The 21,334-nt window shown below is 26.6% G+C and overlaps 1 protein-coding gene across 1 annotated transcript in view; it reads right to left on the reverse strand.

Annotated features, from left to right (window-relative positions):
• Nucleotides 1–912: 912 nt before the first annotated feature.
• LOC100204298 (fumarate hydratase, mitochondrial) overlaps nucleotides 913–21,334 on the reverse strand; it is a 31,566-nt gene continuing 11,144 nt past the window's right edge. Inside the window, exons 2-8 of the mRNA XM_065805258.1 lie at nucleotides 17,644–17,775; nucleotides 13,952–14,062; nucleotides 9,350–9,526; nucleotides 4,819–4,974; nucleotides 4,532–4,740; nucleotides 1,445–1,632; nucleotides 913–1,379 (exon numbers count right to left, since the gene is read on the reverse strand). Of these exons, the coding sequence (XP_065661330.1) occupies nucleotides 955–1,379; nucleotides 1,445–1,632; nucleotides 4,532–4,740; nucleotides 4,819–4,974; nucleotides 9,350–9,526; nucleotides 13,952–14,062; nucleotides 17,644–17,775 (1,398 nt within the window). The 3' untranslated portion in view covers nucleotides 913–954. The remainder of the gene's footprint in view (nucleotides 1,380–1,444; nucleotides 1,633–4,531; nucleotides 4,741–4,818; nucleotides 4,975–9,349; nucleotides 9,527–13,951; nucleotides 14,063–17,643; nucleotides 17,776–21,334) is intronic.

Consider the following 21,334-nt stretch of genomic DNA (forward strand, 5'->3'; position numbering starts at 1 on the left):
GGAATCGAAATTTCGAATCTTGCCTAAAATAAGGAATCGAAAAGAACCGAAGTTATCGGTTCCTTATCAAATTAGGAACCGAAATTTACCGAAGGAACCGTTTTTCGGTAATTCCAGTCTCTAGTTTCAATTTCAAATGTAAAACTATGAACATGGAAGAGGTGACATAGTGATTTATCAGGCATTCTTTTGTAGACTTATCATAATTTAAATAATACGAAGAATGTGTAAAAATACATACTTTTTCCAGGAACAAAAAGAAGTAACTTATTTTTTAACATGTTAAAACATTCACTTTTAGACCAATTAAGCCATAAACCTTGGTTACTTAACTGCATATTTTTTTAGTGTAGACTAAACCAAACGTAAAAAAATTCCAGTCAACACGACGCTTAGTTTTGATAGTCGCGCGAATAATTCGCGTTGGGAAATTTTTGGTCAAAAATTAACGCTGTGTATTAGCCATGAAACTTTTTTGCTAGTTACTGATTTTCTATTTTGTTTATCCTACTCTCTAATGATTTTGTACTGAAAGACTAGAAATTCATAGGTCTCCATTTTTCTTACAATAAATTTTGGGATCCTCTTTACATTTTAAATTAGGTTTACCCTATTATCCAGAACAAATATTTGAGGAGCCCATTTGCAAAACGCAAGTCAAACAAAGTCTAAAAAAAAATTAAATTATTTATAGTTGTACATTAACAGAAATTGATATTTTCTTTGTCGATTTTCAGGAAGATTACTTCTTACTCCACTCATACATAAATCTAGTCTTTAAATTTTCATCACCGATTCCAAGATTGTAATTATGAGTAAATATAAGTAACTTTAAATGAAGGTATTGACCGATTGTTTTATCCTTGGAAAAGTCTCAATTTCCGTCGTGAAAAAAAATAATGAAAAAAAAAATTCAAAATTATTATTATTCAATATTCATTAACTTTTACAAAATTATTTGGGACCCAGCATATTTTCAGGCTTAACCCATTCATCAAACTGCTCTGAAGTTAGATATCCTAACTCAATAGCTGATTGTTTCAAGGTCAATCCATTAGCGTGTGCATTTTTAGCAATTTTTGCAGCTTTATCATAACCTATATAAGGATTTAAAGCTGTGACTAACATTAAAGATTCATGAAGTAGTTTATTAATCCTTTCACGATTAGCTTTTATACCATTAACACAATTATCAGCAAACGCAACAGATGCATCACCAAGTAAACGAGCTGATTGCAAAACATTTTTTACCATCATTGGTTTGAAAACATTCAACTCAAAATGTCCGTTACTGCCGCCAACGCTTACCGCAACTTGATTTCCCATCACCTGAGCAGCAACCATGGTAATGGCTTCACATTGAGTAGGGTTAACTTTACCTAAATTTTATTGAATGTTAGATCTTAATAATATAAAGTTAATTAAAAAAAATTAAATAATTTACCTGGCATAATACTGCTTCCTGGTTCATTTTCAGGTAAAGAAAGTTCTCCTAAACCGCATCTGGGACCAGAACCTAGAAAACGAATATCGTTTGCAATTTTCATAATGCTACATGCGACAGTGTTTAATGCACCATGTAGTTCAACCAATGCATCATGGGCAGCTAACCCTTCAAATTTGTTTGGAGCGCTAATAAAAAAATAACAAATCGAAGTATAAAAATTTAATTTTTTTAAATTTTTAAATTGAATGTAAAAAAATTTTTAACGTTTAGAGCTTTGTTTTGATTAATCATAAACACAAAAGCTTTATTTAAAATATTACAAATTTGATTTTTAGGCTCATTTTCATTATTTCGAACATTTTACAGCAATTTAAACTCATCATACAAAAAGTAAACATGTTATTTTAATAATTAAGTTAGAATATCATGGACAAACTTATAATATAATTTTTAAGTTTGGATATCATGGACAAACTTGTAGTATAATTTTTGATCATCTCATTTTTGGGTATAGTGGAAACTTTACATAGTCATAGCTTTTGGAACACTAAAATATTACTAGATTAAATTTAAAAATATGTCATCAAGTACAAATTTAATTAAAAATAGTATGTGAAAACCCAGTAAATTATTGCCCTCGCATAAAGTAACTTATCGCCCTTACATTTTGGACGAGGGTGAGTAGGAAAAAGGAGCACAAAACTGAAATTATGAGTTCGTAGGCATCAGTTATTGTAATTTTTTACTAAACATCTTTATTTGATATAAATATAAACATACCCAAATTTATGTTTTAAGTTAATACCAATCTTTTAAAAATTTTACCAATGTATAAAAAATGTTACACTTAAAAATTAACACAAATAAAAATTTTATTACTACACTTAATCTTACTGCAATATTCTGTTATATATTCTGTTATATAATTATATATTCTGTATTTATATAATTTTTACTATTTCTGTATTATCTTACTGCAATTTATTTTTTTACTATTTCTGTATTATCATATTGCAATATATTTCTGTATATATTTTTTTACTATTTTTGTATTATCATACTGCAACATATTTTTGTATATACTTTTTTTACTATTTCTGTATTATCTTAATGGTATTTAAAAAATTGCCGGTGATTTAATGGCACACCGGTATTTTAATTGCTATTTACCAAATTACAGATATATGAAAGACTAGATAATTTTACAAACCCTAGACTAGCGGTTCCTAACCTGTCGGTCAAGACCTCAATGGGGGTTACCTGACAATTTGCCAGGGGTCGTCATTAGACCTTCTAAAAATAATTTGTTTATTCTAGTCAGTAGTTTCTTTATATCATTTTAAATTCAAGCAATACTCTGACTACAGTCACTACAGTTTAATGACCTTTAAGGTTAATAAAGTTAATGGCTTCGTGTGTGACTCCTTATTGTATAATGTACATTGCACAATACACACCTAAAATATTGTAAAGTTATTTTTAGTGTGCATTGTGCAATGTAACTCCTAATTGTATAAAATACAATTGGGAGATTGTGTATTATAAAATACAATTAGATGATTGTGTGTACCTTCTATTTGTATAAAATAAAATTAGGAGTAACACACAATTAAAACTTTAAAGTTTAGGCTTTATAAATTGTTTACAATGTAAACATTTTATTCCTTTGCAAATATTTACCAAAACATATGATTTTCTTGTTGATAGATTATTATAAATCCAGGTAATATCCTGGTCATATTTTGAAAATCTGAAAAAATTTTCCCTAAAAATATCCAAGAAAATCTGGAAATAAAAATGCATTGTGTAACAAAGAATATATTATGCTTGAACAAAGAATCATTATTTGTACGCACAAGTTGTTATATTTAATGTGTTATTATATATGAATTATTTAATATAAAACATAATATTAACATTATGTAAATAACCTTAACATTATTTGCACACAAAAAATATTTAAATATTTTAATTCTTAAATTAGTAAAATATCAGCATAGTGTTTACAGCGTTAAAGAGGCACGGCTGGATATGGTTGCAAATTCAAGTCCTCCATATAGAAGCTGTTTTTTATAAAACTTTTTTGAATCCTCTATAGAGAAGTTGCTTTTTTTTATTGTTTTTAAAAAAAGTTTTATTTCAAAGTAGATTTATGTTTTTTAACTACAATTGTTTTTTATATTTTTTTCTTTCAAAGTTTCATAGAATATGTGCATCAATACATATGTACGTATTGATGCACATATTCTATGAAACTAAATTGACTGTTAAAACTGTACTTAGAGCGGAGTGTGCATACATCGACTGACTTAAATGGAGATAGGGGTAGTGGAGTGAACATACATTAACTGAAGGTTTAGGTTTTGACAGGAATTCTTTTATATGAAAGTATTTCAATCTTATTAAAACTTTATAGATTAATATAAAAAAATTATTTAAAAAAATTAAACTAGATTTTTAGGTATAATAGTAAAAACAATTAATAAAAAATATATGCATACAAATAAGGAAAAATTAGTTGTGCACGTGTACAAAAAATGTGTGACCTAACTAAATATAAAGTAGATTAACTGATGAACGATACCTTTGCTGTCTTACTTATTGGATGACCAAAAATATTTTAAACTATTTCCAGAAATCTATTTGGATATCTGGAAAAAATAAAATTTTAAAGAAATATCTGAAATTCCGGAAATATTCAGAAAAAGATAATCCCTGTAAATCACCTATAACAAAATTTGTAACAAAAAATGGTGCCTTAAAATAAAATCAGATATTTAGAAGTCAAAAAGCATAATGGTTAGCTGCAAAAATGATTCAGTAGCAACTTTATCAAATTTATTGTTGGGGTCACCACAATTTGGCAAATAATATCAAAAGGTTGCGTCATCAGAAAAGTTGGGAATCGTTGCCCTAGACCATATCAGTCACAACCTGAGCTTAGAAAAAACAAACAAACTGTGAACATCTTAAGAGCCATCAGTGATATTCAAGTCTCAATGACCAAAGTTACTTATATAGTTTATATCACTAATTACATAGTTTATTACTATGTGATTTAAAAATAATAGAAAAACAAGCAACCTAACAAATGGCAGTGATGTTAACTCTGAAATTCTTGCAGACATTTTTTCAGCAAAGCCAATTCTTGTATTCAAACCTGTTCCTACAGCTGTACCACCTATTGCTAATTGATATATGCGAGGTAAAGCTGCTTCAATACGCAGAATTCCATACTCTATCTGGGTTGCATATCCACTAAATTCCTGACCAAGTGTGAGAGGAGTAGCATCCTTATAAAAAATAAAAAAATAATTTAAAAATTAACTCTATTAAAATTCTATTTTAATTTTCAAAACAAAACAAAAAACCTGTGTATGGGTTCGTCCAATTTTGACAATATCATGAAATTCTTTTGATTTGTTATTCAACGAGAGGTAGAGTTTGCGTAAACCGGGAAGTAAAACATCATTTACTACTTGACCACATGCTATATGCATGGCAGTTGGGAAAGTATCATTAGAACTCTATGTGAAAAAACTCAAAATGAAATACTAACTATTAATTATAAAAATAGAATTTTGTAACTTATCTTATTAATGGTAACTAAAATGAATAATTTTTTGTACTGCTTCTGAGATTTTTAAGGTCACTTATCTAGTTCTTTCTAACTAACTAACATTATACAGCCCTCAGAATTGACATTGAAATTGGGGTCAGAATGCCCTCAGAATTGGGGTTGGCATTGGCAATACCAACCTAAAAGTGTTTGAGGTCTGCAAAATACTTAAAGTTCTTTGCCAACCTGATGCCAAACTTTTTTTTGATTTTTATAGTAGAAATTAAAAGTAATTTGAAAAACTAATGCCAAATGATGCATAAGATGTGGACAAAACTGATTATTTAGTGGCATAAAATTGACTTTGATAAAATGAATAAGTTGTTAAGTAAAATGCCAAGAATATGTATAGCGGTTATTGTTGCTAAGGGTGATTAAAAGACAAGTTAATTGTAAATTAATCTAATCGGACTTGTATTAATTTTTTTGTAAACCTGATAAAAAGGAAGAAAACACATAATTCAGGTAGACTTTGCTTACAGTTTCTCTCCCAATAGTAAGTAATACTATGAAATCTTATTTCGAAAAGTACAACCATTCGAATAATTATAGATGGTAATATATTATATATATATATATATATATATATATATATATATATATATATATATATATACAGCGTTCAATTTAATGGTTGGACATTAGACTATCTGGATAAAACCTCAGATTATCTGATCAATTTACAAAGCAATTGAACATTTTAACAGACAGGAATTAAATTCTACAAAATAGAACTTGGACAGGAATGGCGTGCAATCGAACGCTATTGCTGACCACGCAAATGATTTTTCAACTTGAAAAATCATTTGCGTGGTCAAAAATGAAAAAACTAAAAGAATAAGCAAAACTATTCCTTAAGAAAAAGAAAATAAATTAGCTTTAAAATAAAACTAAAAAAACTCCAAGTTAAAATTACTTTTTTTTTACCTTTTTTAATTACTTTTGAAAAAAATTACTTTAAAACTTATCTTTTAAAATGTTTAATTAAAGTTACACAAAAGGCTTTTACAAATTGCTTGTTTAATAAATGAACAAATTTTATTTAAATTATTGAAAAGTGAAATTAAAATATTTACAAGAAAATAAAATTTTTTTTGTTGTATAAACATTTCTTTCAAAAGGTTGCAAAAAAGAATTGTTTAAATAAATATCGTAGTCTTTTTAAAATCACAATTTTAAAACCATATCATGTTATATATGGTTGAAAGCCAGTTAAATTTTATAAAAAGTTAGCTAATAAAATATAAATTAATTTTTTTAATGGAAAAAGTTTTTCCATATAACCACCTTAATCATTTCATGCTTTTACTAGTAAGTCAGGTTAAAAAAACAAACAAACTTTTAAACAATTCTTTGTAAAAATAGAAAAAAACAAAAACTTAAAAAAAAATTAGTTAAATCATGGGAAGACTTAGTTATAATTTAAAGTAACTTAAAAAAATAATCTTTTAAAAGATTTTTAGAAAGACATGAAAAGTCATTTATTTTAAACGATCTTATAATTAATTGATTTTATTTAAAGCCTTCGCGTAAAATAAAAACTTTAAAAAGATCAATGATTAAAAGTTATTCTTAACATAACAATGTTTTTTATTGTATTTAAATTGTTAAAACATCAAAACAGCCGTTGTCAAATTGAAAAAAAAAAAAAAAAAAAAAAAAAAAATTGTTGTCAGTTAAAGCGTGAAAATTGAAGTCTATCGGACAATGTCCAACCCAAACAAGTTTTGATCGGACATTTTGTCAGGGGCCTTTTAAAAAATTGAGCCCTGATATATATATATATATATAGATATATATATATATGTATATATATATGTATATATATATATATATATATATATATATATATATATATATATATATATATATATATATGTATATATATATACATATATATATATATATATATATATATATATATGTATATATATATATATATATATATATATATATATATATATATTTATATATATATATATATATATATATATATATATATATATATATATATATATATATATATATATATATATAGATATATCTATATATATATATATATGTATATATATATGTATATATATATATATATATATATATATATATATATATATATATATATATATATATATATATATATATATATATGAGATGTAGCAAACAGGAGTCTTTTCTTCTGGTTTTTTAGTGAAATCAGCAGTTTCTTTGCAGGGCGTCGAGCAAACAATTCGGCTTCAACAGCACATCGTCTGATTGTTCGGTCCGATACAGGCAGCTCTAATTGCTCTTTTATCTCGACTGATGACATTCAGGGATCCTTCTTGATGTATCTGACGATCATAGAACCCTCTCTAGAAGTGGTGGAACGCGGTCTTCCACCTTTGTTATCTGCTGCCAACTTCCCCGTAGAATGATATTTGGAACATAGTCTTGATACAGTCCATTTTTCTTAGTTCCAATCCAAGATTGTCGGGAGCCATTTTTGCACTTGAAGTCATAAAAATAATAAAAATAAATAATCACGCTTCTTAAGGCTTACCGTGTTACATTTACCTTGTGATAATACAATAATGCTCTGTGGAACACAACGTCTTGGTTGGATGTGGACTGTATTGATGTAATAAAACACTTGTTGTATTTCACTTCTTGTATTGATGTTCTTCGATAAAACACTTTGATAAAACTCACTTCGATAAACTGTCTTGATAATACTGACTGATTGACTTCCATATACTGACTGAATTACATGTCGATTTACATGTCTCTTATATAGTAAAATGAACCTGTGTGAACCTGTTCTGGAAGATTCTAGATGCTTCTTTTCGATGTTTCTGGATGCTTCTGAATGTTTCTGGATATTTCTGGATGCTACTGGATGCTTCTGCATGCTTCTTCTGGAAACTTCTGGAAGCTTCTGCATGCTTCTGGAAGCTTCTGCATGTTTCTGGAAACTTCTGGATAGTTCCTTTAATTATTAAAAAACTTCCGTGACATTGACACGGACCAGACTTAAGAAAATGAAACAAATCAAAAAAGTTGCACTTGTTTTGTCCGCTGCAAAATGGCACTTGTCAACGAAATTCTGCCTGTGTGCTGTCACCTGTCAGCTGATTGCTTATCTCATGGCATGTTATGACTCCAGACTCCTGAACTGTTTGCTGTGGTAGTATAGTTCGTTTTGTTTTTAAGACATGTAAAATTAGGAACACTTTTTAGCATTGTTTGATGTTGGTTGCAAATGTTTTGTCTAATACTGTATATGCATATGTATATGTGTGTGTGTGTATATATATATATATATATATATATATATATATATATATATATATATATATATATATATATATATATATATATATATATATATATATATATATATATATATATATATATATATATATATATATATATATATATATATATATATATATATATATATATATATAGAATTAAGCAGTTACATATTACAATATCTGGAAATATTTATGGTTTTTGGTTTGTTAAAATTTTATTTTTTTTGGTTTATTAAATCTGTTAATGCTGTTTTTATAATAAAATTTAATAATCAGTATTTAATAAAAAAATTTTTATCCATTGATCTTGCAACTATAATACAAAACCTGTGGATTTAAAACTTAAATAAATTATTCATACAAATAATCATTAAACAAATATAGAATATAAACTTAACAGAACAATATAAAAAAAAAGTAAACAAAAGTAAAAAAAAGGAAAGTTGTAGTCGCCTGAAAGAATTTAGCACAAATTAATTAGTTGCAATCACTAATTAATCTTATTAAGTTTTATTTGTATCTAATTTATAATAAAAACAAAGATTAAGATATATTTAAAAATATACGTCTATTTTTATTATCAATTAATTGAATAATTAACAATGTTTAAATCTTTAATATTGTAGCTTCCTGTTAATAAAAATTAGCAATTTTTTTATTGGTTGATTTTAAAATTAATTAGCAAGTTAACTAATAACTATAAATACATTTTAAAGACAATTTATATATATAAAATTTATATATAAAAATAAAAATATATATAAAAATAAATAAAATAGTTATAAAAATAAGTTTTCTTGTTTTTATTTTTGTCTAACAGTTACCACAAGTCTATGTGACAAAGTTAATATGGTATGGTGTTTAGTTGAGTTTTTAGTTAAATTGTACCTGTCCAAACAATCAGTCAATGTATTATTGCCCTGCAGTACATACATCATAATACAACACATAAGATGGGACATAACAAAACACAACAAAATTATAAATTACCTGACTTTTATTAACATGGTCATTTGGATGCACAGGGGACTTGGTTCCAAGAGGTTGTCCTAACATTTCGTTAGCTCTATTACTAATAACTTCGTTAACATTCATGTTACTTTGTGTACCAGAACCAGTTTGCCAAATGACAAGAGGAAAATGATCTTTCAATGAACCATTGATAATCTAATAAAAATAACAATGTGTAAAATTTTTTAAATGTTTTGCACATTTGTTCCAGTAATTGGCTTATATCAGTAATTATCAAACTGGAATCTTCTTAGGAGTCTAGAATCTGCTGTCTTCTTGTCAAAGCTATTTCAGTGTAATAAAAAATAATAATGTATTATATAAGATGTAAATATAGCAAAATAGTTATGGATATAGGAAAAACACAAAAGATAATGACATATTAAAGTAATATAGATAATTCTAGTAATATATTGTAACACCAAATAACTAAAAAATATAGCAATTTAATATTATCTTTTTATTCATCACAAGACCTGAGTATTTAAATTAAATAAAAATTAAACAATTTAAAAACTCAGGGGTCTTGCGATGAATAAAAAAATGCTTAATGCATTTGCATAACAATGTTTTTGATGTCATTCTTTTTACTTGCTTTCCATATTTATTGAAATAAACTTTTTTGAATTACCAAAATTTACAAAATGACCACAAAACTAGTTTAATTGAATAATTATCTGAAAACAATTAGACCACAGGCCATCTGACTGTATCGATCAGTTTTCTAGCGCACTCATGAGTTCTAACCATTCTTAAAACGCACAATAATTTGTAAAAACAAATTATTGTGCGTTTTAAGGTATTATAAATTGATGGTTAAACTTCTCAACCGGTAAATGCGCAGTTTTTAAGATGTAACTCTTTCAAATTTTTTATTTTCAACCTTATCGCGTGTTTCGATTCCTTTGAGCCTTTTTTTTTTCTAGTCGATTTAATGTTTGTGTATTTTACAGAAGGTCATAAACAAAGACATAAAATGTGAAAACTATAAAAAATTGTGTTCCATAAATTACATATCAACAATATTTTGAATTCCATAAACAAAATTTCAGCAAAGTGCTTCACTTTGTACTGGCTTCACTTTGTACTGGCTTAAATAAAGATCTTGATGGCTATCACCATCAAGATCTTTATTTAAGATAATATTAAAATTAAAAAATTAAAATAATATTAAAGACTTTAATATTATTATAGAACATCAAATATAACATCAAATATATATATATATATATATATATATATATATATATATATATATATATATATATATATATATATATATATACACATTTTTAATCCAAATTATAATTAATGCATTCTGCTTTATTCTTCCAAATAGTTAAACATTTGGTTTTGCATTTCATTATCATTATCATCATTTTTGTATACATGTTACTGTTCTTGCATAAGCATTTCTTGATGTCTTTTTCTTTCCGATAAGTCTTTTATCAGAGATAATTCTCTGGAATTGGCCCATACATTTTTTTCCCATGAGGCTTTATTTGCTGTACTGGCTGATTGCGACACCATCCAATTGTATCTTCAAGATATCATAAATAATAGATTTATCAACACACTCTATCTTCTCTCCACTATTTCATTTTTTCCTACATTTTTTGTTCATTTACATTTATTAACCAAAAGTATATTTTCTAACCCAACAATCAAAAGAGAAACTTTTATACAACTACATCTCTTATGAACCCACTGCTTTCACACTATACAAACAATAAAGTTTGTTCCAGCTCCTATACCTTTAATCCTATACCTTTTACATCTTTTTCCATCTTTCTAACCGTTAATTCTTTATATTAATTCTTTGTTGCAGTCATCCAGTTGTAAAAAGTTACTTAAAATAATAAATAAATTTAATATTTTATATAATTCAAATAAGAAAATTATTGAATAACAAATCTAGCCCAAATAAAAGATTTAATGATTTTCCTAAGTAAAGATCCAAGTTAGTGGGCCAAAACAATATTCTTATATAATATGTATCATAGTTATGATATTTTTTGTTTTTTATATTATTTTGTAGCACTTTTTAAAATATGTCTGATGACTTGCACTAGTAGCACGCTGACTATCATTTGGATACCGATGAATAAAATTGACTTACAACATCAACAACCAAATATGTCTGCTGTTTTAATAAATATTAATAATGATAAGTTAGTAAACTTAAGTATAATAATAATGTTAAATAGTAAGTGAGTAATCTTTTTAAAAGATTTGGTTGGCGAAGAATATTAAACACAGTTAGAATATTGTGATAAAATTTTTTTCACAATATTCTAACTGTGTTTTTTTTTTTCCGGACGAGTACTAATTAAAATTTTATAATATATTAAAATATAAACACAATGTTGTGTAAAATTCAACAATATCATTTTAATTTAATATTTTTTACAGCTCATATTGAAGCAAAATACTAGAACAATGAAGAGGTGCTCAAAGAAATAGTTTTAACAAAGATTTAAAAGCTTTTAATTTGCAAGACAATCATGAAGACAGATGATGCATGATTAAAAAATTCTTTGCTTTTTAATAAAAATGTAATTTTAACGGTTATTTTATTTGAAATAAGCAAATTAAATTATATAATTTATCTTTTACATGTTAAGCAATTTAAAAGTAGTTTTTCAATATTTGCATTGGTTCTTGTAACAGTAAAATCTCATGGTTCTGCATGTAAACCACAGCTAAAATCCGGTAGGTTTCCAGAGAGGTGCTCATATAGATTCTGGTTGCAAATCTATATGGGATACTTACAGTTTTAAAGTACTGTTTACATTGGAACCCATACAGAATACTTGGCAGGCTAACCCATTTGAGCCCCAGATGAAAACCACTGTAAAAATTAGGCAGGATCCGGGAGGGCATCCCAAATTAGTTAATGACCTAAGCAGTACCTGTATCAATGTTGAATGGGTAATGTTTGAGTAATAGTTTATTATGAAGTAATAAAATGGTTGCTAAGCTCCTTTTTTTTTTGAAAAAAAAAAAAATTTGTTTTACATAAGTATAGTGTTTCTGTAGTAATGAGTAAGTTAGATCAAATATCAATTCAGTTTTGAATATTTTATGTTGCCATGTCATATGGTGAGATGAGAATTATTAGGTGGCTAAAATAAAAAGTAGAAACTTCGAATATGGGCAGTACATAACATAGCTAAATAATTTGTTTGTTATTATTTATCTAAGTCTTGTGGAAATAAAAGTTGCAGAATTACTTTTTTAGGCTGCCAAGCAAAGAAATAATGAACAAAATGCAACTTTATGAGTGATTTAATGTCTAACGAGTGTAACGTGCAACCGTATGAGTTATTTGGGTTGATTAGTAAAGCAGGAATCACTATTAAATGGTTTATGAATCCAGTGCTAACCCGGACTAGCAGTAGAAAGTGTACTGAACTTCGTACAGTATAACTTTACTGCTGGTTGTGAAACTAAACGCTGCTTGTATATAAATCAACTTTAAAGTGCTCAGATTAGTGTGACTGAACTAAGTGGGAAAACACTTATTCTGCTGGTGACGACGATGTTTACGATGATGGTGTTGATGATTATGACAAATACAAAGCAGCTTATTAGAAGACTTGTATTACAATAAATTAAATTCTATTAGCAAATAGTTTTTAACTTTTATGCTTATAAATAATTTAAAACATTTTTATGTAGAGAATCAGATTGTAAAATATTATTGTATTGTCTAAATTAACTATAAATCGATAAAGTCAATATTTTTACACAATAACAAGTTAATACAATACCTTCATTTAGTATTTGACTAAAAAAAATATCATCCTTAAATCTTTTGAAATTAAAAATCCAATGGTATTATTAAAAAAAAATTCTTTTATATAGTAAACACAAAAAATTGAAAAAAATCGATACATCGTTTTGATGGTTTTTCATAGCTCAATAAGTCAAAAACTGCAGGTCTTTGAATTGAAAAATTTTTATTTTAAAATTTTCACAACCTAAAACACTTATTTACATTGGAATTTTTTAGATCTCATGGCTGCACCACGAAAGTTAACTTTAAAGCATCTTTTTATATTATGGCCCGCGGTCTAAATTTGGAAATGTTATTTTGTGATATTGTTATTGAATGTTTAATTATATTATAATTTTTTAAAATATAAAAATATTTGTTTATTTTCTCGATATTATATTGTTTATAGTCTTAATAAAGACTGTAAACAATTTATAGATCAGTTACTAATAAGATATTTGTAAAAATAATTTACATTTGTAAATAATTTTCATTTTATGTAATAAAAATTAAATAAAACTTATCATAAGAACCTTACATTATATTGAATTGATAAGAAACAAAACATTTTAATTACATTTATGAAATGAGTTCTCTTCAACAAAAAAACTTCTTTCTTAAAACAAAAAATAAAGTTTTTTGATTGTTTTCACATATTTAAAATATGTGAAAACAATCAAAAATCCTAACGGAATTGCTCTAAAATGTTTTTATCTATGATGACTAATGTTCTTATATTTACAATTAGTTTGCAAATAATAAGAAATATTCTTAAATACCAAATAATACTTTTAAAAACAAACCTCATCACATGCTTTAGAAATATGCATTGCAATGTTTTTGTCAAGACCAAACTCAATGTTAACATCGCTTGCAGCTTTTTTCAAAATACCAAATGCTTTAATTATAGGTGTCTGAAAAAGAAAAATTTATTTAAAAATCCATATGTATGCTTCTTACCTTCTATTCAATTAACAATAAATAATAGGCACGATTAATTGTTAAAACTTTGATAACTGCGCTCTTTCCGTGAAACAGAAAACATAAGTTTCTAACAACTGTAAAAATTTATAAACATACATACATACATATATATATATATATATATATATATATATATATATATATATATATATATATATATATATATATATATATATATATATATATATATATATATATATATATAGTGGCTTGCCATATCATTAGACTTAACAAGAAAAAAACAAAAATTACATAGTAAATATGATTTTCAAAATTACGTACTAAATATGAATTTTTCATCATTTAACGAATTTTACTATGGATAAATAAAAATTAATATTTTTTCAAGAACAAATACATCTACTTAACATATAACAATAGAAAATAATTTTAAAAAATCATGAAAGAATTAAATAGCTAATATTTTGTATGATGTCCCTTGAATCAATTTCTGCTTCTTTATTATCGTACTTTTGTCCATTTTCTGCTTAAGCAGCTCCCATACATTCTTAATCGGATTTAAATCGAGAGAATTTCCAGGTCAATCCAAGACAATGTTTTTTTCTTTCAAAAACTTTGTAATGGTTTTAGCCTTGTGACATGGTGCCCCATCATGCATAAAAATGTAATTTTCTTCGTTTGGGAACCATTGTGCCAACTGTGGTATTAGTCTGACATTAAGAATTTTCTTATACTGATCTTGTCTCACTGTCCCTTTTACTATATGCAGCCCTCCAATACCTTTAAAATTAATTACTGACCACACCATGACAGATATAGGATGCTTTACGGTTTGCAATCTGAGTGACAATTTTCACCCACTCTTTTTCTAACAAAGCTAGATTTGACACTTATGACCTGAAAAATGCTCTCGTCTGAAAAACAAACCTTAAACATACACAAATAAGGTTTAAAAAGATACCAAAATCAAGTTTACAACTTACACTTTACAATTAAAGATTTTTATTCAGCATTACTTTTTTCCAGTCGTTCTCTGTGAAGTTTTTAGAAAATAATAATAGTTTAAAAGATTTACAGCTTTACAGATGTGGCTCCGGGAACGAGCCATAGTACTAAAGTAATAGCTTGTTTGATAACATATTCTTAAAATAGATTATGCTAGAAATCTCAAAACTTAAAAAATCTCAAATTTTTTAAAACATTTCAACAGAATACTCTAGAACTTTATTTCACTTATTCAGGATATTTTTGAACCAATAAAATTAGTTTGTTGGTAGATTTGGCGGGTTTTTAGTGTTTGCGAATATTCTTTTTATACTTCCGCACCAAGATGTCTTGAGAACATTCAAGTTCATGTATGTTTCCATGTATGTACGTAAAACAAAAAATTTTTGTTTTACGGACATACATAAACTTAAATGTTCTCAAAATGACAGAAAAATCTGGCCAGTTTTTCACAACTAAATATTATTTCCGTGGTCAGTAATAGAGAGTGATCACTCCCGCTTCCCGACCAAGCCTGTTATTGCCGAACTTAATAGTGTTAGTAGTGCCCCTTCAAGCGTGTTTGACACGTTCCCACGTTTTTGAACTTTCAGCTTTTTAAAAGATCACTGGGAAGCTCATACTGATGAATAACAATGTCATGGGAACTGATATGGTCATAGCCTATTGGGAAACAAGAGATCTTTCTTGTAGATTTTCTACTAACAACTGCTTGTTAACACTAAATCCTCATTCTATTGCCTATTGGCCATAAGATAAAACAAAAATGATAGCACAGACTTTCCACAATACTGAATACTTTTGAGTTTTGTGCCAATAGACACCAAGAAATTTATCAACAGAATCAGTTAACTCATTAAAGGACTCAAATTTATTTATTATCATTTTAAAGACTCTAAATTGAACACATTCTGCACCAAAAAATTCATCAAACTAATGTTTGGCATCATCTGCATCATCAGTTGAAAGCCATTTTAATGCACTTAACCTCTCAGCAAGATCCTTGAACTTCAGAGTGGATACTTCCTTGTTTTTTTATTTGTCATTTCATTTGGAGACAAAGATAAGGCAGCTTTGTCTCCAAATGAAAACCTTTGCAGCTTCTTTTGAAATATTTGGTTTGAGAATCATTTTCATCAAATTTTGCAACATATTTTCTAAACTGTTCAATAAAAATGCTACCATAGGTCTGTCTGTTTGAAAAATAACTAGAAATCCTTTCAATTTTTTAGCAAGATCTTTAAAAAACTGCACTCACAAAGGTACCAACTTTTCAAAATAATGATCTAAAGGTACTTTATAGCTTTTGTTTTTGAGATGTCTACTTTTACTACCAGTAAAGAATATATCTGCTGGATTAAGTGTCTTTGCATTAAATTTATGCTTCGTACCAGTTAGATGAGAATCCAAGACAGATACTCCCATGTTAGAAATATCAATATCCGTTCTGCACCAACTATAGCTTGCTTTTTTAGAATTTGAAATACAAAATTTTACCCAAGAAGAATACTTTTTAATGTATAGCCATTCTGTTTGAAAATGACAGTTCTTTGCCTTGGGCATTATATTAGTTGTATATTATATTTTTTAAATAATTATTAGATGTTAACAATACTGACAGTAACAGTTAACAAAATTTTTTTTGCATTTCAGAAAATACATAATAAATTCAGTAAAAATCTACACAATATTAATAATATTTCATTAAAAGGTAAAAACATGAAAACGAAATATTGAACTATTTCAGAAAAAAGTTCAAGGATTTCCAGGATTTATTGCTAAAAGGGGTGTTTTTCCAGGACTTTTCAAGGACCTATCAAGTTCCAGGACATTTCCAGGTTTTTAAGGACTGCTGGCCACCCTGATTTAACTTGGAAGTTCACGCCTTCTTTTAAAACAATGTTGGTTATAAGGTTAAGAGTTCAATAAGTTAAGAGTTCAATTTAGTTAAAAGTCAATTCAATATTAATTCTTTTAAAACTAAAAAAAAATAACATGCACCTTTTGAATTCAGCACACAAGTAATTAATTAATGTAAACAAGTAATTAAGTAATGATATAACACGTCAAAATCAAAGTTACTTAGTCATCCTAAAAATTTGGAAACCAAATACAAAAGACAAAAACAAACCAGGTGTATAAATGATTCTACCAACATAAATTTGTAGTATAGTTTTGTTTACCTTAATATCACCATTCTAAATTAGGGTCAGCATTTGATAATGCTGACTTAACAGCCAACCTGTCAAAATTGTCTGAGATTGGCATTTTTTGTCGAACTTATTTATGTTGTTGTAGTGAAAACCTTCTGTATGATGCAGACCAAAAATAGTTTAAGACCTTATTTTTTCTAGTTCTGAGGGCTGCATTTATAAAAACATGTAAATATAATATTATTTTGAATATATTATTACTAGAAAATAAAAAAAATGGTTTAACATAAAAAATGTAAAAACATTATCAAACTTTTAATTAAGTAGTGGTTTAGTTTCAATAAAAAATTATGCTATCTTTAACGCTATATACAAATATAAATATAACTCACAGGCATTCGCTCAGTTTCATCTCCAATAGGAAAGTTTACAACAGATCTAGCAGTTTGTGCGCCGTAATACTTATCTTTTGGAACTTCTATACTTCCCATAGTATCTGATTCAATGCGCACTGCTGATGATGCCTAAAAAATTTGAAGAAAATTTTTTAAATCATTAATTAACATATAACTAATACTTTACAATTTAACTATTTAAAACCTAATTTCTTTGTTCAATATTCTATACCTCAATTAATTTCAAATTTTTAGATTTATTATAATTTTTATCTGAAGTATCCAAAAAACTTTAAAGTAATTTTTAGAAAAAATTACTTTAAAGTTTTTAGGATACTTCAGATAAAAAAATATTTCAAAATTACTTTCAAGCTTGTATAATACTTTTAGATTAGAAAAAAAAATTTAAAAATTAATTTCAATTTTTTGAATTTTAGCTATAAAAAAACTATTTAACCTAATTTTAAACATTTTTGTCAAAAATTAGGTTTAAATCTTGGATAACAGACCTTTCAATAAATATTCTATTTTTGTCTAACTTGAAACTTAATTTGAAGGTTTGTTTTCCAAGATAGTATATATAAAGTACCTTGAAATTGTCTTGAAATTTACTATACAAATCATAAAAAAAAAAAAAAAGAAAAAAAAAAGGAGGAAACCAAAAGCAAAAAATGAAAACGACCTAATAATCCACTAAAATCAAACCTAATTATGAATTCCTCCTTAAGCTAACATGCGTATAATTACTCAAATAGCAAATAAAAAACAATGACAACACATTTGGAAACTTGAAACTATCTTTATTAATTGATTTGCTTTTTTTTTTTAAAATTAAATGAAAGTCAGGGGTGTCCGAGTGTACACCCCTGATATATATATATATATATATATATATATATATATATATATATATATATATATATATCTGGGGTGTGCACTTGGACTTTTGGTCGATCTCCAAAAGAGCGACTAAAAGTAACCAATTCGTTAATGTTGATTTTTAAGAAACTAATTTCCTATGTACCCTAGAACTATGAGAAACTTTGTTAATAATTTTTCTAATGTTTATTCGTTTTCACGTCTTTTAGCTTTTAAAAATGTTTTTGCAATATCTGACACTTTTTCTCAATACTTATATTATAGGAATCTCAGAAAATAAATTGCTATTTATTTAGAAAATATATTATTTGATTAATAAATTTTGTAATGATGGAAGAAATTAAATAAAAAAATACCATGGTTTTTTTATAAATGTATTTACAATATTTGTTTTTGTCTGAAATTGTTTCCTTAATATCACCCAATCATCAACATTAAGACAAAATACTAGAGATAATGAACATGATTGCTCTGCTTGAAAAAATGTATTTAAAAACTTCAAAAAATGTTTTAAATAGGCTATTAAATTAACATAAATTAACAAAGTACCAGCCCACAAGCTTTTGGAGCGTTGATAACAAAAGTTCATCTAAATAAACTATCGAGTTTAAATGCACAATTTGGAGAATCCAAGTTAAGTTTAGCAAAAAGATTTGAAAAACAAATTTCAAAATTGTTCTTTTTTCTAGGCAAATAATAAAGTATTTCCTTAATATACTGACTGACAAAATTGTTGCGAATAAATCGTATATCAAAAAATGCTTTTTTTTTTTTTTTTTTTTTTTTTTTTTTTGTTATTTCACCTCCCCAAGGCCCAGAAGGCCACTACAGATGAGGAGGCTACTTAATTGTGGTTATAACCCTCTCTCAACTCTATAACTCCGAAACACGAACAAGGCCGCTGCGCGGAGAAACAAGTTGAGCGCGGTACTATCAGGGACGTGGTGGGGATCGAACTCGGAACCTCTCGCTTATGAAGCGAGCGCTCTACCACTACACCACTACCGCATATTTTTCATTATATTCTTATCTGCTTTCTTCCTTAACTTGTATTTTGGTAGTGGAAAATAACAAACACCCTGAAAAAAGAAAAAAACAGTAAAATATTTAGGTATATTATTTTTTTTAACAAATTTTTTTTCAATTTTAATTTTTTTTGTTTATTTAATTTAGATATTCTATTGTGCATAGTATTTGTTTCCTTTCTTCAAGTATTGCTGTTTTATTCTCTATAGTTTCTTAGAGCTTTATTTTGCCGCAAATTCTTAAAACGCCTACTATATAAAAATGTGGTAAAGTTGTCAAAATAAATTACTTTGAACAGGTAATTTTTAGCATGTTTTTAATAATAATTTTTCCACATTTTATAATGACACAAAAAATTATAAAATTGTAACATTTTTTGATTTTAGTTTAAAGAAACATGTATTTTTGAATAGTTAAGATGGTGGATAGTTAAGATGGCAGCTCCCACTGATTATACCAAGCAACATTTTTTGGATAGTTAAGATGGCAGCTCCCACTCTGGTTATGCTAAGCTACATGAGGTATCATAATTGCGCACAGCAAAAGCAATTGGAAAAAATTTTTTTTTGGTTTAGGTCAAAGGTGGAGGAGGTGGGGGGAGTACCATATGTCCCTTCCCCTTAAATATCAACTTATGCACCACTGGTATATGTTGTAATCAAGTAGAATATAAATTTAATTACTTATAATTATTATAATAGTTTTAATTTAAAAAAGTATTTGTACAATTTTTTTTTACACTAGAGTGTATTAAACCATCACCACCACATCCACCCTAACTATACTTCTAATGTTTCCTTGAGGTGTAAGATAGAATGATGACAACTTTTTGTATAAAAAAAACCTACAAACTTCATTAAAATACACATTTTCATGGATTAAATTTGCATTTATTGGATGGTAAAAGCGGATGGTAAAGTTATAAAAACTTTACTGAAGAAAAATTAAAATCTGTACTTAATATATCACAACTTAAGCTAGGTTTGTTGGATTTTAATAATTTTTCACCATTAAAATACTGTATTGAAGCCCTTTCTAATGATATATAACAATCTAGTATACAAATAGTTAAAAGTTTCTATGTCAATACCTACATAACATTGCTGCAAAGCAAAACTATCTTAAGTCCATTTTTGGCAAAATTGACTTTTATGGTTTAAAATACTCCTAAGGTGCACAAAAATAATTAAGAAACATTGTTGCTGCAAAACAAATCTTAAGTCCACTTTTTGGCAAAAAAAACCTTTTTTGGTTTAAAATACTTAATACATATAATAAGTAACTGAAAACAAGTAGATTTAATCAAAAAAATCAAAAGCATTGATTAAATTTAAAACTTTAAATGTTTTTTTCTCAGAACAGCCAAAACGGACTTTAGATGGTCTTGTTTTGCAGCGGCAATTTAATTTGTAGAATTTTGTCATATTTTGTATAGTTTTTAGATTATCTTAAGTCCATTTACATTGTTGCTTCTCATAAACTTAAATTTTTTATTTTCTATTTGTTATATTAAGAAAAATAATAACATATTCTATAAGTATTTTAAAAACAATTTGGTTTAATTAAGAAGATCAAACGGAGTGAAGAATTAAAAACTTTAAATGCCTTTTTCTCAGAACAGCAAAAATGGACTTATGATTGAATTAAAATGGACTCTTGTTTTGCAGCGACGATATGTATGCATTTTGGCACTGTTTTAGTTGGCTAACCCAATAATTTTATGATTGATTTCACTCTAATTTGATGTTGAAGTTAAAAAAATTATATTAAGAGCACTAATACT

The sequence above is a fragment of the Hydra vulgaris genome, chromosome 09 (genome assembly GCF_038396675.1).
Source record: "Hydra vulgaris chromosome 09, alternate assembly HydraT2T_AEP".
NCBI classification, from domain to species: domain Eukaryota; kingdom Metazoa; phylum Cnidaria; class Hydrozoa; order Anthoathecata; family Hydridae; genus Hydra; species Hydra vulgaris.